General features: G+C 45.4%; 1 protein-coding gene across 7 annotated transcripts in view; it reads right to left on the bottom strand.

Annotated features, from left to right (window-relative positions):
* AKAP13 (A-kinase anchoring protein 13) overlaps nucleotides 1-26625 on the bottom strand; it is a 245561-nt gene that overhangs the window by 31865 nt on the left and 187071 nt on the right. For 2 of the 7 annotated variants that reach the window (XM_077918966.1, XM_077918965.1), the window contains exons 13-19: nucleotides 26286-26339; nucleotides 23501-23563; nucleotides 22195-22387; nucleotides 20378-20486; nucleotides 13431-13556; nucleotides 11061-11103; nucleotides 9040-9172 (exon numbers count right to left, since the gene is read on the bottom strand). In XM_077918966.1, the coding sequence (XP_077775092.1) occupies nucleotides 9040-9172; nucleotides 11061-11103; nucleotides 13431-13556; nucleotides 20378-20486; nucleotides 22195-22387; nucleotides 23501-23563; nucleotides 26286-26339 (721 nt within the window). The remainder of the gene's footprint in view (nucleotides 1-9039; nucleotides 9173-11060; nucleotides 11104-13430; nucleotides 13557-20377; nucleotides 20487-22194; nucleotides 22388-23500; nucleotides 23564-26285; nucleotides 26340-26625) is intronic. The other 5 variants (XM_077918969.1, XM_077918971.1, XM_077918967.1 and 2 more) reach the window with 4 other exon arrangements.

Raw genomic sequence — 26625 nt, forward strand, 5'->3', positions numbered from 1 at the left:
GAACACAGCGTTTGAGGAACTTTACTCTTACTCTCAAGAAGCCCTTCTGCCGATTTAACCCCTTTGTTTGTTTGTTACACAAGAAAATCTTGAATAAAAGCTAATTTTACAAACAGCCCTCCTGCCTCAATGTGCTGAACATGAATCTGTGCTGAACCACGTGGGGTCTCAAAGGATGGAACTCTCTCTCTCATGCACGCATAACCCCAAAAACCTACACAGAAAAGGCTAGGCTGAAATCCTTGTCTTTTGACATGCAAGTTTTCCATGTAAAGGAAATGCTTTTTATAAGGAGAGGCATTCTGTCACGCAGGCCCCCACCTGACTGAAATGGTACAACCCAGATGGAGGTTTATCGCCTCAGTGAGAACTAGACCCAAGAATGCTGGAAGAAAGTTGCTTGGTGCTGCGGCTAACATCGTGAAATTTACCATTTTACCTTAGTCATGAACTTACTAAGTGGCCTGACGACACACACTTCTCTTATCTTCAACCCTTCCTGAACAGAGCAAGCTTGGGCCAGATTAAGCATAGCCATTGGGAAGGCAATATCTTTCTGAACGCCAGTTGCTGAGAATCTCAAGCAGAGAGTGATGCTGTAGTAGTCAGGTTCTGATTGTGAGCTTCCTACAGGTATCTGGTTGTCCACTGTGAGGACAGGATGCAGGCTAGATGGATGGGCCACTGGCCTGATTCAACAGGGCTCTTCTTATGCATTGTAGGAGGTTATTTGGAAAATCCAGGAGGGCCATGATATAGCTGCTAGAGCATTGGCTGAGACCAGTTTTGAAAGAACATACCAGAACGGTTCTTAAATACTGTCACTGGTTAGCTGTCTGTTTGCTGGTTTAGGACCCAGGTTACCTAAGGAATGTCATCTATGCCTAAATGAACCTGCCCAAGTATTGAGATTATCTTCGGAGGCCTCTGTCCGTTTGAGGTGACAAGAGTTGCAACCGAAGAAAGGGCCTTTTCGGTGGTGGCACTACAGTCACGGAACTCTCCCCACAGAGAGACATGACTAGTAATGAATTCTTGGCAAACAAGGGACTTTTTATTTGCCAGGGTTTCTCAATGTTTCACAGCTTTTAAGTGTTAATGGCTGCTGATTCCTACTGTGTCCTCAAAACAAGCCTGAGAGGTAGTTTGTGCTGGTCACAGGGAGTTTCAGCTGAGGGTCTTCCAGTGAGTTTCACATCTGAGTAGCAATCTGGACCCAGAACTGCCTCGCTCCCCAGCTCTGTGCCACACTGGTTCCATATATTGTAACTGCGAAGAACTGTTCTATTCTATACTTGTAAGACGCCTAATTGAAATGACGGGTGCGATGTCGAATTTTTACAAAAAGCAAACAAACAAGAGAGGGTAAATAACACCAACTTATTGAAGGCAGCTGTTGCAAGGATTACTCAGTTAATATGTTTTGAGATGCTTTGAAGGCTCTGGAAAGACTGTGTAAACACTAAGTAGCATTATTGCTTAATCCCGTCTTCTCCTTTTGACATCAAAGAGCACGGATAACTCAAAGAGGCTAACAAGACGCCTACACGCGCAGCATGAATTCTAAGTTTTCTTCTCAACACCTATGGCTCAAGAAGACTTCTGTGTGAGTCAACAATCTCTCACTTCCAGGACTTTAAGCATCCATTTGTCCATTAAAAAAGTATCTTTTACCTGAGCGCTTTGCTTCTCAGCCAGCAAGACCAAAGCAAGCACCAAGATTCTAAATTCCCCAACAAACATAGCCCTTGTTTTTAAGGGATTGCATGGCTTTTGTTTGGTTTAGGACCAGCCTCACTCCAATAATGAGAGAAAAAAGGGGGGGGGGGCGGAAGGAGGAGAGAAAAGAAAGACAGGCGGGCAGGCAGACACTGGCTTCAGTTAGAAAACAGGAAATGGTGTATAACAGCTTCAGCAATGGAAAAGGCCTTTTCAAAACACCAATCAAAAAATGTTTTGTTTGTTTTTTAAAGAAACCCACGACCCATCATTGAAAGCAGATAAAATGGAATCTTCTTCCAAATCCAGTAGAGATGGCATGAGAGTTCAGGCCGCACCAGAATGAAAAAACTGTTTTTGGAGGATTTGTTCCACCGGACAGTCAAACCTGGACTTGCAAGACATCAGCCTACAAATAAGGCGCAACCAACTCATGCTTTCTGTGTTTAACACACACACACATACACACACACACACACACACACACACACACACACACACACACACACGCCTCAGCATCCAAGGGCCGTAGCTCAGTGGCAGAGCATTTGCTCTGCATGCAGAAGGTCCCAGATTAAACCCCCAGCATCTCCCTCCAGGTATGGCTGAGAGTATCCCCTGTCTGAAACCCTGGAGAGCCTTTGAGGTAGACTGAGGTATTGAGGTAGATGGCCCAATGGCCTGTTTCAGTAGAAGGCCGCTTCCTTCGCTCGTCTGGCGAGACACAGACTCTTACCTCCAAGTGCCACCGTCCTATCAGCCTCACCGTGATCTGGGGTACGTCGGATAATCTGTTCCATTTTAGGGACATGTTTCCCAGAGATATTAGTGCAAGAAGAGCAACGCCGGACACCTATCCATCCATAAGCTTATAGTGCGGGGTGTGTGGGGAGAAAACCCTCCTTGCTTGCTGCTAAGGCTGCTGTCATGTAAGGGAGTTTGGGGGAAAGGAAGTCAGAAACAAGTTGAGCAAGAGAAGGAGGGAGGGGAGAAGGAAGGGCTGTTTCTTGCGAGTTTCCTCGAAGAGGATCTTAACCCTTCCGATGCTAGAGAGGTGACAGCTGTTATCTCTCAGAGATTTTAAAGAAATTTAGAAAAAGTAGTGGGTGAGTTCAGGGGAAGCGCTCTCTCTCCGACACACACACACACACACACACACACACAGAGAGAGAGAGAGAGAGAGAGAGAGAGAGAGAGAGAGAGAGAGAGAGAGAACAACAAGAGTTTATCTCACACCCTTGCTAATAATCATTTCCGATTGCTGGTGGCAAACCAGCAGACTGTAATGATTTGCACTGCTCACTATGCAACTTTCAGGTACAGAGCCAGTTCCAAAAGAAACAGCTGCATCTTTAAGAAGATGGTAACGGCAACCTGCAATATTAAAAGCAGGCACTGAAAAGAGACTTCCTGTTTCACTTCCTCTTTTGAGATTTTTTTTCTTCTTGAAACAGAAAGAAAAGAGGGCAAAGGACACCCGTACACATTTAAAAGCACAAGAAAAAGCCAATGCCTCCAGCAATTCAAGACGAAGGAAGCTCTGCCTATGTGTGATGGTTAAAACTGTCAGAACACAACCAGGAGTTCTTTAACTGATGGTGGACTTCATGTTAGAGGGAGCCCATGATGATCACTTCAAGTGGCGGGCGTTCATCAAGCTCCCTGCTCCTGACATCATGGGAGTGTGCATGAGAAGTTAGCACAGGGATAGCGTATGCGGCTGACACAGGCGGCCATGTTGAGACACACGCTGTCATGGACTGGCTGGGTGCAGAGAAGTGGGGGGACACTAGCTGGGGAACCCCCAAGGGGAAGAAGCCCAGGTGGGGGGGCAACGATAAGTGGTCAGAGGGAGAAGGGGGAGCAGACTGGGAGGAGGTGGTGTCGGAAGAGGCTGGAAGAGCAGGAAGAGGCTGTGGCAGAGGGGAATGGGGTCCGGAGACAGGCTACGGAAGAAACCAGGGAGTCTCCCCCTCCTGCTGCAACCAGCTCCCCTACCCCTGGTCTCCTAGAACATGCAAAGAGGGCAGAACAGAGGGGGGTTGTGCACAGCCACTGTTTGCAACTGCTTGGGAAAGACTCTGGAGAGGAGGAGCTTTAGGACGTGGTGAGAAGGCAGGACCTTCAGTCCTCGCAACTGCCTTATTGGAGCAAGACCTACTGGGACGAGCTGCTGGGATCACTAGACCTGTGCTGTTTTGGTTTCTTGAATAAAGAGTTAACTTCACTGGCCTCACTGTTTTGCTTTGATTGCTGACCTACACTTTACTCCAGTTACACACACACACACACACACACACACACACACACACACTCCAGTAACACAGGGATGGAGAACCTGTGGCTCTTCAGATGTTGTGGGACTCCAGCTCCCATCAGGCCTAACCTACACAGCCAAAAAGAAGACAATAAGGAGCCTACCAACAACTGGAGTACCGCAGACTCCATGCCCCTAAGTTACTGGAATTTTGGGGGTGGAGTGAGAGAAATCTCAGCATAGCTACTGACTTCAGAAGCAGCCCAGCCTTGGTTCCTTACAACATGTAGCTCTGCTTCAAGATGAGGACCATTCTTCTGAGTGTGGCATAGGAGTGTTGGAACCAGGACCAAAAGATCAAGAATTAAAATCCTTCACTCAGACATGAAGGTCACGGGATGGCTTTGGGCCAGTCATTGTGTCTTGGTCTAAACTACATGACAGGGTTGTTGTGAGGATAAAATGAGGAGGGGAAAACTGTTGAGCTTTTTGGAGGAGAGGTCAGATATAAATGTAATAAATCTATAAATTGTTTAAGCCAAGGGTGAGGATCCTCCAGGTGCTGTTTGACTCAAACTCCCATCAACACCAGCTAGCATAAAGGTAAAGGGACCCCTGACCATTAGGTCCAATCACGAATGACTCTGGGGTTGCGGCACTCATCTCGCTTTATTGGCCGAGGGAGCCGGCGTACTGCTTCCGGGTCATTTGGCCAACATGACTAAGCCGCTTCTGGCGAACCAGAGCAGCGCACGGAAACGCCGTTTACCTTCCCGCCAGAGCGGTACCTATTTATCTACTTGCGCTTTGATGTGCTTTTGAACTGCTAGGTTGGCAGGAGCAGGGACCGAGCAACGGGAGCTCACCCCGTCACGGGGATTCGAACCGCCGACCTTCTGATCGGCAAGTCCTAGGCTCTGTGGTTTAACCCACAGTGCCACCCGCGTCCCCCAGCTAGCATAGCCAATGGTAAAGGATGATGGGAGTTGTAGTCCAGCAACATCAGGGGGAGGAAAGGTCTTCCCACCCTCAGTTTTAAGCAATGAAAATTTTAGTTTAAATTCCTCTTTTTTTATCCACAGGAGGATGAAAAATAATAACTATCGCTTGCTTTGTGTATAGTACAGTAACAATTTCTGACTATAATCCGGAGAAAGCCTGGCTGTGAAATCGATTGAACTGATAAAGCAACTGGGACCTAAGCTGTTATATGTACGTGCAATATCACTTGCTGTACCCTGAACATTTTATTTTTCAGAATGTCTAACAGGCTCCATGGAACATTGTGCAAAGCGAATTAAGTGGTTTATTGAATGTTCTCTCATAAAGGCATAACCTCCATAAGGCAACGGAATCTGAGACCTCCACAGCAAATAGCTAAAGCGGGAGCAGTAAACTGCACAGGGCCCAAAGGGCCACATCACATTGTGGTCAACCCTCCACCACGCACTTGTCAATCACCTGATACCACCTGAGATCAGGTGGATCCGACTCCAGCCAAAAGCTGTGCAGCTTGCATTCAACATCAAAGGTAAACAGCGCTGAATGCAAAGTGTGCTCGCAAAGGGAAAACTGGGAGCAGACTCTAAGGTCGTTTCTTTACAGCCACAGCTTTTGCCTGTGCCACATCTGACATCACATGTGATGTCAGTTGAGTGACAGAAGGGCATGGTCCGTGAAAAGCAGCCTCACACACTTTGAAATAAGGAGTGTGGTTTTCTCCTCTCACCACCTTCAGACAAACTCTCACGAAGTCTGTACACACAAGAGACACACACACCCGCAAAAGGAAGCCAGTGTCCCTTGCACAACTTTGTCTAACAGTGTTGTAATCTTTAGGAAAGATCATCACCCGCACACTAAGGCAGCTTTTTACAATCAAGTTGCATATAGCAACCAAAGTGCTATCGATACACAGCAACTCCACTTCATATCAAATAGTTGTATTGCTGAATAATGCAAGCCTTTGGGTTATTTCCTTATTAACTTTTAAATTCCTTTTCAGATTACTGAATTGTATGAAAATTTTTGGGACAATGCAGTGATATTTAAGATACCAAATCCCTTCCAAAAAAAAAAAAAAGTCGTAAGAAAGAAATTCTGGGTGTAGTCAATTGAGTTTTACTCAGAGTAGACCCACTGAAAATGTGTGTTTTCCCTGGAGCTTTCCCCGCAAAAACCTGATCTTTAGTGCTCAACTGGAGCAAACCTCAATTCGGGCTTTCCATGGATTGCTGTTTGCTCCAATTCAGCTTTAAAGAATGGTTTCTATCTAATCTAATCTATCTATCTATCACAGGGGAAATTCTGGAGCAAAAGAAAGAACACTCAGATATGGAGCTTTAAAGCACAGACCATGCCTAAAAAGAGCAGAGGAAAGTGTGGATAAGCCCTAAGTCAGGTCCATTAATTACAAAGGGTTTACTGTAGTAAAACTTCATTGACTACCACCCCTTTTTTATATCGAAACGAGTCTTTGTTGTTTTTGCAATTTGAGGATGGACAGCTCTAATACTGAAAGAATTGCTATAGCTAAGGCTTTGTTTTCCTTTTTTTGAAGGTTTAATTTAAGAAGAAAAACAACCCCGACAAACTTCTGCTTTTAAAGCTCCTGACTTTTACATCATCCTTCCAAGGCATCACCCGTACTCATCATACAGTCTGCTTCCAGTGTCCTAGCTGTGGACTATCGCTAAGGCGATCACGTAGCTCTGCCAAAGGAGACGTTATTGGCACATCGCATGGGAAAGACTAAGTTAAGCTCAGTTTTCCAAACCTCTCTTGACAAACGTCCTTCCCCGCCAGCATTTCTTAGAAGAGCAGAAGGGTTGCAGGAGACAGGTGATCTCGCTGGACTCTCAGAGCATGACTATGAGAAATACAGACTTTCTGAGTAGGTTTGAATGCAGGAACATAGGAGGACAATTCCACAGAAACACAGCTGGTTACCCATTGATTACTAATGTGATTACGATTGTAGCTGAACACGGCTGTGCAGACAGTGTTAAGAACAAATGAAGATCCCTTAGCCAGCATCCTGTTCTCAAAGCAGCCACCCAAATGTGTGCGGGAAACCCACAAAGCAGCAGCTAAGTGCAACAGCAGCACCCCTTCCTGTGGTTTCCAGAAACTAGCATTCAGAAGCATATTCATTCTAAAGCACCAGATTACTGGTGCTATTGGGTGTACAGGATTGCCCATACCTCCTTGATGACCCTGTGCATGCTGGGCACACTTCCAGGCAATACATAATCAACAGTGGAGACTGGTGCTCTGCCCCACTAACCTCAGCCTGCCCTCAGTCACCCTCAACCCAGCTGCTTCCTTGCTTACAGCCAGTCCTGGAGGGGCGGCCCTACCTGCCAGTGTCCTCTTCCTTAGTCTCTGTCGCTCTTGCAAAACACCAGGAGTATGAAGACAGAACTAGAATGAGTTGGCTCTGCCTGTTATTGGCTGCAGCACCTTTGATCTCTCTGCCACCAACCCTACCAGTACCAATGGGCACCAGCCGCCATGAAAAGTCAGGTTTTATCTGAATGGGGATGCCTTACTTGTGCATGGAGTTTCCAGCAGACTTCTCTGTGACAGACTAGTTGAATATGGGCAAAGTTCCCCCACAAATAGGGAAACATTCAAACCATGCAATCCCACCGCCATCACCCATACTATGACATGATACAATCCAGGAATCACTTTTTCCACCTCTCCTGCTGTTTACTTGCAATTGATTTTTGATTATCTCTGCCTTCAGCTAATCGTATTTTGTTGATAATTTTCTCTATTAGGGCCAATTCTCTATCAAGCCGGTTTGATGCCTCTTCCAAGCCTTTTAAAACTGGGCTATAACATGTCTAACTGCTAACAATAAATAATACCTTCATTCTGACATGTTTTCAGCTGTTAACAATAAATAACTAATAGTAAATATCTTCATTCTGACCTTGAAGCACATTCAATAAAGATAACTCAGGGGTCTGAATGACATGTTGAAAAGCAGTACAGTGGTACCTCGGGTTAAGTACTTACCGTATTTTTTGCTCTATAATACTCACTTTTTCCCTCCTAAAAAGTAAGGGGAAACGTGTGTGTGTCTTATGGAGCGAATGCAGGCTGCGCAGCTATCCCAGAAGCCAGAACAGCAAGAGGGATTGCTGCTTTCACTGCACAGTGATCCCTCTTGCTGTTCTGGCTTCTGAGATTCAGAATATTTTTTTTTTGCTGTTTTCCTCCTCCAAAAACTAGGTGCGTCTTGTGGTCTCGTGCGTCTTATAGAGCGAAAAATACAGTAATTCGTTGCAGAGGTCCATTCTTAACCTGAAACTGTTCTTACCCTGAAGCACCACTTTAGCTAATGGGGCCTCCCGCTGCTCCGCACGATTTCTGTTCTCATCCTAAAGCAAAGTTCTTAACCCGAGGTATTATTTCTGGGTTAGCGGAGTCTGTAACCTGAAGCAGATGTAACCTGAAGCGTATGTAACTCAAGGTACCACTGTATTACGTCTTTCTAGAAAAGACCATCTCCCCCAAACCTGACACCTTAATGCAATACCACCACAAAACATGGTATGACTTTTGCCCTGAGTCTCACATCTTCACCAACAGAGCAGGTGACAGGAAGGGTTAATACATGCAAGATAAAACGGGTTCGATGTGCTCGTCACACAATATTTTCAGAGAGAGTACCTTTGTAGACATCCAGCTCCTTCCTTCCTTAAACCAGACAGCCAGGATGAAGAGGCAGAAGCCACAGCCATCAGAAATGGCCACGTTTTCCCCTGCTTTCCATTAGCAAAGAGTCATTTGCTAAACCTGCTGTTGAGAGTAAAGCCATTCTGGCTCTCTGTGCTGAGAGATCCTTCCTTACTCTGGAACTGAGCGCACCCACCCACCCGTTCAAGTGTTTTGTACCCTCCACCGGAGGGGGAAGCAGTTATGTAGGAAAAGAACCTCAGATTATGAGAATCTCATATTTAACACAAGATCAACCTCCACGCTCTTCCTGCCATGCTCAGTGCGCCGAACCGCCAAGGCCGAGTGAGCCACAAACATCTGGAGCTACTTACTTTGCTCTTCTTACTGCTGACCATTTTATTCTTGAGGTAGCTGAACGTGCGGCTGACTTTCGTTCCACTTTTGCTGTCCAAGTCCTTTCTGGATGGGCTGGGAGGCAGGAAATTGCCGCTCTCCTCGCAGATGCTGGAAGCCAAGAGACACAACATTGTCAGGGAGCGCACAGAACCCCCTTCACTTTCCCACTTCAGACAGCAGAAACTGATTTTGTTTTGTTTTACTGTTCTATGTTATCAAGAATTCCAGCCCATTCATGTCTTTAGATCGCTCATCTTTTTTGTGATAAATCCAGCATTAAGTTAATGACAACTGCAGCTGCCAACTCTTCTTTACTGACCCTGCGCCAGCCCCGTGCCTGGGGGGGAAATATTTTTTTTTCTTTATTCCCCCCCCCAAAAAAAACTAGGTGCGTCCTATGGGGCGAAAAATACAGTATTTTGACAGGCAGAAATTAAGCAGATGAAGCTTTATCTGTGGCTTCATCTCTGCTCAAGGAAAAGCTTCGCATGTGTGCGTGTGTTTTTTAAAAAAAGAAACAACTGCTCTCAGATTTTCTACAGTCAAGCAGTATATAAATTGCATAAATTGCATGAAATAAAAGTAAATACATTTTAAAACGATAAAAAGGTAAGGTCCGGGGGGGGGGGGGGGAATCTGGCAACTCTAATGAAAGCTGTGTTGCATATTGCAAATGGGCCCAGCACCTTCTTAACTCAAACAAGGCCTGTTGTGCCTTCAACAGGTGAGGCTTTTTTTACCCCGAAGCTTCTCTGGTTGCCATTTTCCCTTAAAGGCCAAAGGAGTCCTGCCAAGAACAGGCAACCAACCATCCTAAGTGCAAAGAATCATATGCAAGCTCCAAATACCCACAGTGCCCTCTGCTGTCTGAAAGTGCAAGTACAGCTTCCTGGAAGATGAGGAGGAAATAGAAAGCAGTTTGTGCTGTTTCCGGTAGGCATTTAGAGTGTATGATTGTGTATGATTTTCTCGCCCCCTTAGATTTCAGTAACATGTTTCATTTAGCCAATCAGCACACACAAAAATCAACAAACTGGGAAAGTGTCTTCCACTCTTCCCAATTAATCAGTAAAAGTAAAGGTAAAGGGACCCCTGACTATTAAGTCCAGTCGCGAACGACTCTGGGGTTGCAGCGCTCATCTCGCTTTACAGGCCGAGGGAGCCGGCGTTTGTCTGCTTCCGCAGACAGTTTTTTCCGAGTCATGTGGCCAGCATGACTAAGCTACTTCTGGCGAAGCCAGAGTGGTACCTATTTATCTACTTGCACTGGCATGCTTTCGAACTGCTAGGTTGGCAGGAGCTGGGACCGAACAACGGGAGCTCACCCCATCGCGGGGCCTTGAACCGCTGACCTTCCGATTGGCAAGTCCAAGCAGCGCAGTGGTTTAAACCACAGCGCCACCCGCATCCCAATTAATCAGTAGGCTAATCTAATTATTTAAAAATTATTTTAATACAAGAACTTATAAAAATTGCAGATAGCTAGGGCCAGTGTTATTTTTCTTAAAAAAATGTTTAGGGGTACTCTCCTTTTCCTACTCATATTGAAATACTGCCCCTCCATGAGGCCAAACTTAGATTCAACAAAATGTTTAGGAGCATGCATACCCCCGCATGCCCCCAGGAAAAAAGCACTGGCTAGGGCCATTTTTTACACACCCCCACCCCATCCCTATGGGTAAGAGAAGGAGTAGCACCTCTTTTTAAAGCTTATATCTGCTTTTACAGGCATACATCGTCTAAAATAAGTAACTGAAAGACAAAAATGATTTATCCCCTTTAGAGCTATTGTCCATTCCTATCATATGCAAAGCCACGGAGTTTTAGTCACTTAACTAATGAATTGACTAAAACTCGCAGAGTTAAATCAGCATGATTTCTCTTGATTGGGTGACAGCCCTGATTTTTCTATTTCAAGGAAATGAAGAGAGTTTTAAGAGTTCGCAAAACAAAACAAAGCCCTGCCTTCAATTTTAGGGGGAAATCAAAAGCTCACCTTTGAGTCAATGAACTGCCGGTACTGCTGAAAGATCTGTTACCTGAGCAAAGACAAGGAGAAAAGGTTTTTAATTAACAATAATTGCACCTGGGATTAACCTTGATGGCTATGACACATTCTAACGCAAAATCCCGGTGGAAAATTGGTGCATTGGGTCCACTAAAGGTTTCTTAACCATGGTTATAAAAGTAGTAATTCTGAATGGGTTTTCCCCGTTCTTTCTTTACAAAGTCCTGAATAATGAAGACAAGAGGGGCTTGCTTGTTCACTTGTTTCCAGATGTTAACACAAGTGTCTCCAGAGATACCCTCCGGAGCATCCCAGAACTGGTTACTACTGGCATTTCAGGACCTATGATTTACAAAATAACCAACACAAAAGTTGCACAGAATCCCAAGCAGATTCCTGCATAGCTGGAGAAAAGCGACTCGAACATGACTGTGCAAGCATCACAGGCTCTTATTGGATAGCAGATATGACATCACTGGTGATAACTGGGAAGTAGCCTGCAACCCAAAACTGACAGCTCTCAAGAAAAAGTACAGAGAAGCCCCTTGTTTAGTTTCACCTCCAGGCAGCAAACTGGGTGGATATCAGGCTGTGACCTTTGCAAGACTATCTTGCAAAAGCGGAGACGCAAGCGGAGCGTGCTTTGAGCTAATTGTCAAGATGACTGCATGGCAAGAAGCTCAGTATTTGAAATTCCTGTAGTCTTTAGAGGCTCCACCCCCTACTAACAGTTTAAAACTGCACAGAGCTCCAGACTGTGGTTGACCAAGTGCTAAAGGCAAGTGATTATAAACACTGCTTTGAGTTCTATCCGCCTCCCTCTGCAAATTAAGAAAGTGATCATCACCTGTTTTGATTATCTGGACTGCATCTACGGAGGCCCATGCCAGTTAAAGTCTCAACTTCTCAAAACATAAAGGTTTTGGAATAACTTTAACTGGGAGAACTGCCCAGGACCTCCATTTCCCATCCGTAACCTGGGCAAACCAGGGATCTCTATATCATGTGCACAAGAAGCATTATCAAAAAATTTCTCAAGTAAATAATTCAAATGAATTGCATTTCTTAAGAAATTATGACTGCTGTGATGTGACTCCTGTTAAATTGTCTGAATATTCATTCTTTTTTCCCACCTGACGGAGAAGATTGTAGGTTTTTTTTTCCTTTTGCTTCTTTTATTGTGTTTATTTCTTACTTGAAAGTAAAAAATGTGCAGCGATTGTGTTTTTTTGTTTTTAAAAAGTTGCTCTTCTTTTCCAAAGAAAAGCTGGATATCTGGTACGGAAGCCTCTATTCTACTTAAGTAGTAGCTGCAGAGTAGCACCTCCCCTTATGCATGTCTGAGTGACGAAGCACAAAACCCCTAACACGCCATACAATTATGTTGAAAATGTAAAATGATTTGAGGGCACACTAGAATATATGTATCAGCGGAGAGGGGAGCTGGAGACAGCTCTGGCCTGTGGGCATTATTGTGCCTGTTAGTCTCCCCATTTGGCCCACGGTGTGGTTTGGCTCAAACCAAGCTGATCTCTCTATCACATGACATTATATGATGCCATGTGATACCAGCCACAGGGCAGGTAAAGTCAGGACACCAAATTCAAAAGGAAGAATTTGGAGGGCACTCTCAGTTCTTTTCCTTTCCAGCCACTGGTAGAATTTGGTGCTCTTTTCTGTTGGCCGAAAAAGACATGAATTTTTTTTAAAGCACTCAATTGATGCTGGAAACAAAAGAATCAGAAGTGCCTTAAAACGGGCTCCTGGTTCTTTGCAGCCATGGATTTAACACTGTATGGCATCAGGTAAATGGCTAGGTGGGTGGACCCAACCACCTATCAAAGTAGCCCACGGCGAGCGGATCCAGCCCTCCAGCCAGTTTCAGTTCCTCACCCCTGCTATATATCAAAATGTACAATTCTCAAGCAAACACACATGGTTTAAAAACATACACATATTCACGACTCTTACTGTGAAGCTTTCGGCATGCAAGAGTGTGACGTGGCAAAACTACAATGGTGGCGTTGAACCATTCCCCAAAGCAAACACCTTCCCCTTCTTCGCCAAGGAACAACCCACAGTGAAACAGCAAAACAGATTTTCAACAAGCTTGAGCGCTGTGGCATCTACAGGAGACAGCACAAAAGCACTCTTGGGAGTACCAACGTTTGTAAGCAGTTGCAAAGGGAAGGCATCCCTTTTGTGATGCAGCATGTGAAGTTCAGAAGCACAAAGAAAGGGATGAGGCAACTTGAGCAAGCAGCACTTGCATTAAAGAAAAGCCAGGTAAAATGTAAGCGCTTCCCTGCCTAGCGCCACCCCAAAGCCAGCTTCATTCTGCCCAGGCAGATTACTTACTATCCAACTCCTCATCCTCATCACTGGAAGAAGAGCCAATAGAAAAGACAGTTTTAGACTTAGGAATGAGTGGAGAGATGCTGAAGGAGAAGGAAATTCGTCTGGATGGCCGAGTCCGTCCCTGGGCTGAGAAGTGGGTTAACAGCAGACGTTAAAGCATGCATTTCAACAACAACAAACAATAGTAGATAAAGGAGAGGGGGAATGGCAACAGAAGCAGCCAAGAGCAAGCCAAAGAGGGAAAGCAAAACCAGTGCAGAGCAGAAGGCTTTCTTTTAAGGAGAGAGAGAGAAATAATGCAGGTTGCATTCAACCTGTAAACTGTAGGCTTGAGGCTTTTTATTTACTGGCAACCTTTCCCACAACAATTCTTCAAAGGAAAAGGTTCAATAGCAATGCTACAAGATGCAGGCATCTCTTTAATGACCCCTGGACGGCCAGCCCTCATTCGCGCGAGGATCTAATTGAGCATGGTGCAACACGGCTATTCAGATCCGCAGACACCTTCTTCTTCAGCTCTGAGCACAAATCCTCTCCAGCATAATAGCTTGGGAAAAAGAGGACCCCACCCCATGACATTAAGACCCCTCCCTTCAAGCAACTTGGCCTAGGAGGGTATAGCAGGTTTAAGACATGGCTTACAGCCTACCATGCCATGATGAGCCAACACGGCTAATGTTTACAATCTGCAGAGACTGCAAGTCATCCCTCTGCGATCTACATCAGGACTTGGTGCTGTATTCCTTAAATCAGTTATATCCCAAACCTCTAAGCGCTTAGGGTACATTTTTGGATGAATTAAAATTGAAGGTGCAGCCGCATTTCGCCCATTAGGTTTGCTTTTGGAGTGTGGACGAGAAAGAATCAGACAAGCACCCACCTGCCCACCCCCATTCCCGCATGAATCATTAGTCTGGATATACCTCCTGGTTAGAAGGAGGCATGCTCAGAGCAGTGACTCTTGCAGGGAAGCTCCTCCAAGGGTAGGTAGTTTCAGAGACTTCTCTACATCAAGACTGATTGGATGATCCCAAACATATCTGGTGTAGAGAGAGGGCCAAAGTTACCCTTGGTCCAGTTCACAGGAAGGAGAGCAGAGCAGAGCAGTAATGTGAGCTGAGTCACAATGGGCAACCCCCTTTGCATGTTGGTGGGGACTTTGGGGTCACAAAAGAAACTATTAAGTTTGTTGATGGAAGGACCATAGGTAAGGAGTACAGTATGGCCTCTGTATGCAGAAGGGCCTTCAATAAGTTAAAATGAGCATTGTTCTATGTGGAACAATGTTTGTAGATGGAAGAGGGTTGAATCACTGAAGTATGACTAAAGTATGACTTGCTAAGATGCAGAGGGAAAGGACCAAAGTCCAGCTACAGAGCATTTGCTCTGCACACAGAAGTTCACAGGCTCGATCTCAGTCAGCTCCAATCAAAAGGCTCAGGCTCAGGCTATGGGATAGATGTTCCTCTGTCTGAAATGTCAGAGTTGCTGCCAGTCAGTGTTTACTGAGCTAGATGAATACACAGGCTGCCCTGGGAAGTTTCCAAGTTGTTGACTCTCATAGCACATTAATGGGCCCACCCCAAAGAGTTTGGAAATTACTGATTTAAAATAAGACAAACAACTAAACAGAATTTAGAGGGTACAATACAAGGCAGCATCACCACAGGTAGCAGCAGAAAGCCACCACACTGAGCAGAACTATCTCCTAAAAGGAACAGCTCTCTACTGCAGAAGGCTCCAAGTGCAACCTTACCTTGCAGAAACCTTCTTACAAGATCCATGTAATTCTTTACGGTTCCTCCTGCCCATTAACCCCACAAAGCAATAAGGGTAAAGATAAGGGTAGTTAACTCTCACTGCAATCAAAAAAAATATTTTGGAGAGTCCTGGCTCTACAATACTAAATATATTCTGCATGGAAATACATCCAATTTTTTTTCAGGAAAGCTTCTACATAATGAACAAAATCCAGTCCAAATTGATTATACCCATAATCCCAATCAATTCATCTATGGAGATTTTAAAGACATGTTTGACTTTTCCACTGAAGTTAATGGGGGTTACTGTGCATGTAACCCTAAACCTTGGTTTAGCATTACATGCACAAACCAGAATGAGCCTGAGCAAAGCCAAATGTCCATCTTCCCTCTCCCATACAGCCAGGAAGAAGGGCTTTGCTAAAGTTTAATTTATGGTTTCAAAGAATCCAGAGTCGATATGTTGGATCATGCTTCGAAATAAACTTTGGTCAGTTTCTTTAAAAAAAAACACCCAAATCCAACTCATATGAGCTGGCTTATTCAACTAATCAGAGTCTGTTTCAAACCACAATCGCTGGTATGTATGTAACAAACCTGGATTCACTGAAACTAACTGCTAGGAAAGTCCTTCTCCCAGGATCACAGGAGAAGGGGATGGAAGGAAGAGCACTCAAACCCAAGACTTCACTCAGCAACTTGTTTGCATTCATTCGTGTAGGTTCAAACCATGGTTTGGCGTTACATGCAAATTCAGCCCAACGACACCTGAAAGACGCTTCATTTTGGCTGGACTGCACCCAATGTGTAAGCATAGCACACAGCTTTGAAGACTCTTGGTGCTCTTTACTAAAAGCCAGGCCCCATCTCAGCAGTTAAAAGCCTCTGCACAAGCTCAAGGTTTTGGAAGCGGTACATTTGTTTAAACTTTAAATGAATTAGCAAGCACAGGAAAAGGAACAAAGTCATGCTATTGTCTGATGGCTTAAATCCTCAGTACTGAGAACCACTCGGGGGGGGGGGCGCTTTAACAACTTTTCTTCCCTTGGCTGACCCTTACAGTTGTTCACAAATGGCACTATTACTTCAAAAGGTAAATACACAGCCTACTGCATTAAGCTATCAAAAGGGTTCAGTAGCCTTCTTCATAGTATTCTGGCTATTCTTGGAATTCCCCTGAGAAATGCCACCTTTTCTATCGGGCCCCTCTTGTGGCTTTCTCAGATATTTCCCTGCAGGAGGAATCTCCAAATTCACTACAAAATCTCAATCCAAGCAAAACGTCTTTGGGAATTGCAGCTTACAGCAGGAAAGGCAAGCAAGACTCAAAACTGAAACAGGTTCGCTTCAATGAACTCCCCACCATCACCAGAATGCCCTTGGTCCTTCCTTCACTGGGGGGGGGGGGATTTCATTCTTTAAAAGCTTCCGGCTGCCTTTAACTACCTCTCACCCCCAGCATTTCCCCCACTGATTTTTTATATTTTTTATCCCCAAGTTAGGAGCAGCCTTTGGGACATTCTGGCAGAAGAGCTCCTCTAAAACCTCCACTTCTACAAAATGCTGACGATGAAGAACAGCCAAGCATCTGCTTGCCAGCAGCCTTTGGGGGGGGGGAGGGAAGTGCAACAGCTCAAGGCTCAGTACGGGGCTGAGGTTTCCCTCTGGAATGCATCAAGCCAACAGATCCCACATTCTGAGAGAGAGACAAAGAGAGAGAACTTAAGCCTGCTTCACTTTCTCTCAACTTGTACCCAGGGAATGCAGGAACCCTCAGGCGAAAACGCCTCGTTAGTGCTAATTGAGATCTGAATTCAACCAAGGCCGGTACCAGACCTTTGGGCAGGCATTTGGCTGTCACTCAAAAGTGGTAGCTCCACTCCTCCATCCCCACCCCAAAAATTGCTGGGACTACAGAGCATCCACTGCGCTGCATGTTTCTTTGCTGCAATTCACTGGCTCTCTGCAGGGGAAGACCCGCCATACAGTGATGGCATTTTTGGGGAGTGGGTAGGATGAGGGGAGAACAGTACAGTGGCAGAGCATGTTTTCTGCAGGCAAAAGGCCACTGCTTCAATCCCTGGCATCTCCAGCTGTGTCTGGGAATGGTCCCTGCATGAAATCCTAGACAGTCACTGCCAGTCACTGCAAGCCAGAGATAGGAAGAAGGCAGGTCAGGATCTCCTGGTAGAGACCTGGGTGATCTGCAACAGAACACCAAGGATTTTCAAATCCCAATTGTTCAGGTGTGGGGAACCTTTGGTCCTGCTGAGCTACAACTCCCACCAGCCCTAGCAAACATGGCCAATGTCCAGACGCAATGGGAGTTGTAGCTCAGTAACATCTGGAAGGGCAAAGGTTTCCCATGGCTGAATAATAGCAATAGCTCACCACCCTCCACTAATTAGGCTGCTGAAACAAAATTGGTTTGGAGGCAACCCAAGAATGCATTTTTGCATTAAAGAGCTATGCGCTCAGTTGGGGGGGGAAACAAATTCCTGGGCTAAGTTGCACTTAGAGGTGCCCTCTTCCTTAATTCTATCCCTGCTCTTTTTTCTAAGCCACTATTTGGACTTGGATCCAGGCTGATGGTTCGACGAAAAAGCAAAGCAGATCACTCAAGCTTGCAGTCTGCCCATTCCTGCTGCAGACAAAATACTAAGCTAGATGAGCTAATAGTCTGACTCAATGAGAGGCAGCTTTCTAGAGTCCTACTGGATTTCCTTGAGGCAGAGGAACAGGGTGGCAGTTTCAACAGCAGTTACACTTGTGTACAACCATCTACTTCGCATGGAGATGCGATGCTTGGTTGCTCACTGTGCATCCTCCAGATGGTCAACTGCAATGCTGACCCCCACATTTTTATGAGAGTTCTTTCCCCATACCTGCCATGTCCCAGTTGGTAGCATATGCAAAAGGAGATTCTGCAGGGAAGGAGGGAGGAATGTGCACAACGAGCCACAGTTTGCCTCAGACTGATGCAATGCCACTCCTTCCAAGTTGGATGGAAAGTTTTCCTCTAATGGAACAGGCAGGGGGAATCATGCATTTGTCAGGCAAGCCTGTTTTCTGGGAAGAAATTTCCCCTCTCTTTTTATTTTTTGCTTTTAGTGTTTGGTTAGCAACTGAGGAAGAAAAAGATACCAAATGGTTATTTCCTGTTTCCTTTTCTTTATTTTTTAAATGACAGGCTTCGGGAGGGGGAGGAAAATTGGTGCAATAAGGCAAAGCAGACGAAGCAGTTATTTTAATGGATGGACAGCTTAGTGCTTTGGTTACTATTGCTAAGGGACAACAACCTCTAGTCAACATCTTTATTAGTCACAAGTCTTGAGAATGGTTTTTCTAAAAAGGCTTTCCTCCTTGTGAAGCATCCTTAAGAAGCTCCCTAATCAAAAGGGTTTCTCTCCTGTAAGAGCACCCTCTTTGCTAAAATGCTTCAGGAGGGTGACACTTCTGCTTAAAAATAAAGGGTCAAACAAAGGCTGTGCTAGCTGATATTGATAGGAAAGACTTTTTTTTTTTAGGAAATGGCAGAAGTCACCTATGAGTCAAAATCCAGATTTCGGAATGAAAATGAATATGGGGCAAATCCAATCAGATGCTCAGGGCTGGCCCAACACATTTTGCTGTCTGAGGCAAAGCAGCAAATTGTGCCCTCCTTGAATTCAAGGCACACAATTCCATTACTATTTTGGCACCTGAGACAGAACATTTCACAAGTGCCTCTCCCTGGCAGTAAAAATAGAACAGAAACATATTCAATAACTAACCCTTGATCCATTTTTTTTCATGGGTTTTTGCAACCCTTTTATAATAAACCAAAATCAGCTACCTGAGGCAGCCGCCTCACTCAGCCTATTGTTAGGGCCGGCTGTGCAAATGCCGCAATCTCAAAACCAATACGGAATGGAACTCCTCCACCTAGCGCAAACACTATTATCAGCACACTGCAGAAAAGGTTCAGGCATGGGTACAAAGCATTATAGCAATGACTTCATTCTCACGCGAGAACAGCATTGCTGGATTAGGCCAAAGGCCCATCTATAGTCCAGAATCCTGTTTCCTTGTAGTGGCCACCCAGATGTTTGTGGGAAGCCTACAAGCAGGATGGGAAAGCGACAGCACGATCCCTGCTTACAATTCCTGGAAACTGGTATTCAGAGGCAATTCTGAACTAGATGGGCCAAAGGTGTGACTTAGCATAAGGCTGTTCCCTATCACCTAAGGCACCTTTCCCCATGGGAGTTGTGCTGGTCCATAAAAACATAAACAAGTCCTGCTGGATCAGATTGAAGGCCCATTTAGTATAGCATCTTGTTCTCACAGTGGCCAACCAGATGCTTTCAGGAAATCTGCAAGCAAGCCATGAGTACCACAGTGCTCTTGCCACTCTATATTCCCAGTAATTCAGAGGCAGAACACAGCCACTGCACATGTGTCAAGGCTCATGAGATGCTCAGTGGATCTGTGCAAACCAGCACTTACTGACATAGCTCTGGCATCAACAAAACACCCTCAGGGCGCACAGTCATCCAACAGGTGTGTCATCGCATATCCGCTGGAGAATGGAGCAGATGTAGAGATTACTTGTTCTCCACGTCTCTCAAAACTCCAGAGATACGTAAAATCACCAAGTGGGTATTTTTCAAAAGGGGGAGAATGTTAGTCACAGGGAGCATGTTTGTGCTTTTTGAGGACCACCGAAGAACCAGCTGTTTCCGACATGAGCTAGCGCTGTTGGAAGTGGAAAGGTGCAGCAGTGCTGTGTTTCTGGAGGAATGAAGTCCATCCTTGTTCTCTGCAACCACCTCCACCCCAACTTTGTTTATCTGAAGATTGCCAGAAAAGATTGACAGCTCAGTGGGAGGCTGCATGCTTTGTATTCCTAGGTTCAGTTCCAGGCAACTCCAGTTAAAAAGACTCTCTGGCAGCCAAGCTGGGGAAAGCCTCACCCTGTGTCTCCTTAGAGAATCACTGCTTATTGGAAGTGGGCAGTACTGGCCGTGATGGACCAAAGGCCTGACTCAGGATAAAGCAGCTCAGTGTGTTTGTGTCCTGCTCCAGTTATTTCTATCCAAGCTGCCATGGCACAGGAAAAGGGGAAGGTGCTATTAGTACACTCAAGGTGCAGTCACCACCAAACCCTGTATGTAGCAAGAAAGACAAAGAGCCACGTGTACTCACTGTCTGGTCCAGCTTGGCCAATGGTCATCAATGACATGGACTTAGTCAGTGGGGGAGAAACAGGAGTTGCAGTGAAGCTGAAGGCACGGGGCTGAGATCTTTGGCGTATCTGCAAAAAAACAAGACAGCAAAGCTGAACTACAAAACCCCACTGCACAAAAGGGGGCAGGCAACCTGTGGCCAAGAGGTCCAATCCCTGGCATGATCCCATCTGAAGCCCTGGAGAGCTGCTTCCAGTCAGGGTCGACAATACTGAGCTAGACAGCTCACAGGAGCCCTGAGGAAATTCCCATTTGACTTCCAAAGCAGCAGACTCCAATCCCAAGCACGAGGTCTCTATTATTCACCTGAGTCAATTTCTCCTGTGCAAGCTGAGACCCACCAAGTAAAAGGTCGTTTAACTCTTTCCTCACCAGCATGAGCAAGCAACAACATCTTCAGCAGAGCACCTGTGCATCTCATCTGACCAGTCTCCATTTGATGACTGCCTTGTGCTGGCGAGTTAAGCAGCTGAGATCGATAATAAGCAGAGGGCTATGTCCAAGTCTCTGTTAATGCTCACAACCGGGGAAGAAGCAGCTAAAGAGCCCTTTGCCTGGGTCTTTGCTTAGGCATGGGTGAAACCAATTTCACCTTTTAAAAATGAGAGGGTTGGTGCCCTCTGGAACTTGGGGACAGAAGAAACACTTGGCGAATCTAACGTCCACCAGCATCGTGGAACCAAAAAGCGGACTCCCCATTGTAGGACCACCTTACACACAGGTTCAGACACTAAGTATGCCACAAATGCTAAGCAGGCGCAACACAGAAAGGTGAATGCAGAGTAAACAGCTCAAAGTGGCACAAGCAAGCCAGTCAAGACTAGCCACATGCTGTACAAGGGTCCCTCACCACCACCCCAGAAAAGATCCCCAGGTGATCTGAAAGGAAGAAACTCCCAGGTTCAATTCGCAGCATCTCCACATAGTGATGAGAAGCTCCTGTCTGCAATTCCAAAGAGCCACTGCCAGCCAGTGTGGGCAATGCTGAGTGAGCTATATGGACCGGCAGTCTGATTCTGTGCAAGGCAGCTTCTTCCTGTGCTCCTGTGAAATGGGTTTAAACACGCAAGTTGCAAAACTGCCCATTTTTCATCTCCCTAGCAGCCTTCCCATACCTGGTAGCCCAAAACATGCGGAGCGTACAGCTCCCACCATCCTTGGCTACTGGCCATACTGGCTGGGAGCTGTAGTTCATCTGGAGGGCAGCAGGTTGGGCAAGGCTGAAAGAAATATAATTCGCCCTCTTCTCTTAAGCTGTATAAAAGCAGGGTCACAGAGTGGGAGGCAGGCAGACCAAATGAGGAACAACCTGCTACAGATCTGTTCAAGGAAACTGGAGTTCCCTTCTGGCAGGAAATGGCCCCCTTATGTCCTCACTGCGACACGACAGTCATTCCTTTGACTCATGTCACTTCTGCCAATATCTGACTGGGCCACACTCAGACCATACATGGGAGCCGCTGAGAGTTGTTAGGAAACCCATATATTCCCCTCACAGAGGTACAGTTCCCAGAGTTCCCTGTGATTAACAACTCCTGTAGCTCTGGGAAGGGAACAGGAGTCTCCTAACAACTCTCAGGGCCCTTAACAAACTACAGTTCCCAGAAGCCTTGGGGCGGGGGGAGCCTTTACTGTTTAAAGTGGTATCATAGTGCTTTACATATATATGGTGCAAATGTGGCCTGGATGGGCTACTCAGCTCACCGTAGATATCATACAGATGGTATTAAACTCTTAATGAGAGAGGGGGGAGAGGGGGAGAAGAACCTTGTTTACCTGGCGGTTAAGACTTCTAATTGCCCCTTGCTCTAGTTCCAGCTCCTCTTCGGTGAGTGAGACTAGAGAACCACGCTCGTCATTTGCCAGGGGGCTTTGCCGGAGATCTTTGGTGTTCAGAGTTGCCGTTTCGAGGCTGGAGGGTGGCTTCTTAGTACCATCACCCTCCCCAGCAAGGCCTTCTAAGCTGTAACTAAAGAGAGAGAAAACAGATCTGAAGCTTCTGCAGATTCTCGGTGGATCAACATACAAGCTCACTGCATATCTGAGAGGAAGCTTCCAATCAAAAATAGGTTTTGAAATCAGGGGCCGCCAACTTTTTTGGAGTTAGTGGGCACATTTGGAATTTTGAGGAAGTGCTGTGGGCACCACTCATAAAATGGCTGCCATTGAGGCATGGCGTAACACCAAACAACTGCCACATCTAAGTGAGCAGAAGAAGATAAAAGCAGGACCACAAAATGGTTCAACCATACTCCCCCCCCCTAAACCAATATGGCGGGGATGGGGAGGCATATATATCAGCTCCCTGCAGACACCACTACATTGGCGACCCCTGGTTTAAATGATTCGGTTGCAAGCACACTCATATCTATCTCATCTCCTTGGTTAGTTAACGTGATCTACTGTTAGTGCAGTTAGCAGCAGAGACAACAACTGAATGGAGTATACTGGAAAAGGGCTTCGTTGGCTAGCTAAAACCCTGAACAGGAGCACTTCACACTGCAATGACTTCCCCAAGGCGAAAGATGCTGAAAAGGATGACCAGTTTGAAAAGCTATTTTGCAATGGTATTTCGTTGGTTTTATGACTATGCTATATACATGCTTGTCAAACTTTTTGAGAATTTTTTTAGATGTGATTTCCTAGCAGCCACTGACAGCCTTATCCTCCTTGAATTTGTCTAGCCCTCTTTTTAAGCCATCCATGAGGGTAGCTATCACTACATCTTGTGGCAGTGAATTCTGTATTTTTAAATATGCACTGTGTGAAATTTTTCCTTTTGTCAGTCCTGAATAGTCCAACACTCAGATTCAATTGATGGCCCTGAGTTCCAGTACCAAACACACCAACATACCCCTTCTTCAAGTTAGCATGGAGGAGGGGCCACCACAAATTCTGGCTTGCCAAACTTTGAGCATGTGCTCAAATGCTTCAAAAGGAAGCAAACCAGACGGAGACTGAACAATACTCAAGTCAGCAGACACACAGCGACACCACAAGGCTACAAACACCACACCAGAAGCCGACAACTCGGGGTTTGCAAGCTCCCTCTACGGCTGCAGCACATTTATGTATACTCTACCTTCTGCCATTCAGATCAGCACCCATGGCGGTGCACTGGACATCAGAGGGACACCAGCTCAAACTGAGGACGCCAAAAGGCAAAAGAGAGAGCAAGAAGGCAGCCATTACAGGGCGGTCAGAGACGCAGGTGCTAACAAATCCTGCTATCCATTAAAAGGAAAACAGCTCTTTTAAACCAAAGCACCTGATGCTCATTTGTTAATGAGGGAGAGTAGTGGATTGGCAGGCATGCCTCAGCTTTGCAGTAGTGATGTCAGCAAAGAGCTGCTTTCCCCCCGTTAACTTTGCATGGACCAGTTTGTGAATGCCTGGACATGTGTTCAACACATACTCTGCCACAAAGAAGTCCCTTTCTTCTGATCTTCACATGTGAGAGGGTCTGAGGCGAAGGAGGTGGTCTCTCTTTAGAGAGTTAGAACTTGGGTGGGTTAAGTTCTGGCCCACAGTGCCTCAGAGAAAGCTATGTCTATGTAATTAACTAAAACCTAGACTAGCTATTGGGTGAGCTGCTCTGATGTCACAGAAAACCCACAGACACTGCAGCTCCTAGGGAAGTTTCAGTCCACAGAATATTGACCAGGATTGGGGGGTGTTAGTGAGAGAAAGAGAACAGCCAGTTTGGCTGGGACAGCCCCAATGGAAAGGATGTGGCTGAGAGAAATAGGGGTAGGAGTGAGTTTAGGAGACAAGAGAGTTTAACAGATAAGGCACCCAGAAGACAGGGTAATTGAGAATCATGGAACCTTGGGAAAGAATGAATGGAGGAGGTGGAGTTCTGAATGGATGGATAATTCATGAAGGTGATTAATGGAACATTCACATGAGAGGGAGGGTTGAGGAAGAACATCACCCAGGATTAGGGATAGCAGGAACTGTGTTTTATTGGCACTGAACAGAATAGAAAGGCAGAAAAAAAATCTATGAAAACTATGGAACTGTGGGCCAAAAAAGCCTATGTAGGGGACCAGGAAGAAGGGGTGTGTGTGCGCCTGAATACTGAAACAGTTCAGTTATCGTATGTTTGGGCTACAGACCTTTATTTAAAAGTATGCCTAAACTCCCAAATGTTTTAAAATCTCTAAGTGGTGTACACTGTGTGCAATATACAAATATCCATTACAACAAAAATACAGCCTAAAAATCAATGCAGCAGAATAAAAACATAAAAACATATAAAAGGATTCAAACAGATTCAGGCATCTAAAACAGGGTCCAATCTAATGGGTCAGGGAAAGTCTCGTCAAAAGGTTAAATTTTTACAAGGCACCTGAAGCAACTTTTGTATGTGTTATTAACGCAATCGTGCACGAAATGCTTTGAGACTGACATTTCCCCTTTTCTTTCTTTAATGGGTCTTACACAGTATACCATGGCTGGAGTCTTCCTCTTTCAGCATTTAAAGCTCAACAAAATATTAAACAGTGGGCGTAATAATAATAATAATAATAATAATAATAATAATAATAATAATAGACAATCAATTTTCTAAGCCACCTTCTGCCAAATTTGTAGAAACATGTTTTTGCAAAAATCACCACTCAAGCATGGGATGCCCTATTAATTCTGGCAGGATTAGGCTTGCTGAGGTTTTTTGGTATGGAAATCTACAAATCTGCCTCAAGCAGCGTGTTTAAATTTAAATTAGAGGGTGGAGGAAAAATTCGTTGAACACAGAACGTAACAAAAAACAGGGAGCAGGAACAGACTTATATGCCCCCAGCTTTCAAGGGAGTTAGACTGTTTTTGTTTTGTTCTTAAAGGAAAGGGATAAAGAAAAGAAAATCAGCCAGATCATGGGTACTGAATATTTTGTAAATCTGTTTCATTTCCTTCACATCTGCCTATTCTGAAAAATCTAGGGACAGTTTTGCAAACAATTAATTATATTTAACTGAACTGTTTATATTTTGAGTACTGCCATCTAGTCAAAAGGTTGTGCAGATAGTAGCTCAGTTTACATGGGATGTATCCAATACTGCCGCTCTGCTCATGCAAGAAGCTTCTGTGCATGCGATGGAACTTCCTCTTCTCTCTCCTCCACTAAATTGCACCCAAATTAGTTCAGGAGAGTTGGGGGACCTTCTGGAGTAGATATGGGGGCATGGGCGGGGAGGAGACGGAGTGGGAGTCCTGTTGTGCGAGTGGAAGTTCCCTCATGCAGCATGGGATACAACCCAATGTTTCCACTCCTCTAAACCACCACTTGGGAGGAGTGGGAACAAGTCTTGTGTTTGCACACTCCCTCCTCCTCTCATACATTCAGTCAATTAGTTACTTCCTGGCTTGGCAAACCATTGTTTCCTGTTACAGTCAAATAGCCAAATTACAGCTTGCACTACCCCACCCTCAAAATCAAACCTAGAAAGTAGCTCCAAACCATGATTTGCAATTCCTGGACTCTAGACATAGGGGAGAGGAGGTGGGAGGGTGGAGTTACGCAAGCACAAGGCTTATTCCTCCTCAGAAACACTGTGTGTCAACTGATCCATTTTATGGTACATAATGAAGAACATACAATGGGGTGGGGGCAGGATCCTGCACATTTACAAAAAGAACCCAAACCCTCAAACTATGCTCTGTTCCTGCCACCTCAAACAGCAAATCAAGCCATCCAAGGAAAGTAGTCCAGGAACATTTCGCACTGTCTCAAACTTGAGGGGCAAAGCTGCTAACAAGCTGGCCAGTTGTGCTGGGATAAACGAAGAGATGTTGGCATAAAAGCAGGAAGTTAGTAGCCATTCAAATGCAACATGGTTAGTCAGCATCAGAGTGTGGTGCTGTACCTTCTCCTATGGGTGGGAGGCTTCCTTACACCATCCCCCAGCACTCGCATTGAACTGAAAATGAATCATGGACAATGGTCAGTCAGCAATGACAAAGGCGTAATATGAACAAATGAGAAATCCCCCAGACTGGGACTGGCCGGGGAAGTACTGGGTTAAAAGAATGTGGAACAAGAAGTGGAGAAAGGCAACATGTAAATAAGGGCATGTTTTATAAAGCTCCAGCAACGTACCTAGAGAGCAGAAAGAAACTCACCTTGGGTCTAAATCAACAGACTCAAAAGGTGAAGCTTTTACAGGAGCAGTTCCACTTGTGAATGAAGGTGCAGGAGAGTTGTAC

This window comes from Podarcis muralis, chromosome 14 (assembly GCF_964188315.1).
Source record: "Podarcis muralis chromosome 14, rPodMur119.hap1.1, whole genome shotgun sequence".
Taxonomy (NCBI): Eukaryota; Metazoa; Chordata; class Lepidosauria; order Squamata; family Lacertidae; genus Podarcis; species Podarcis muralis.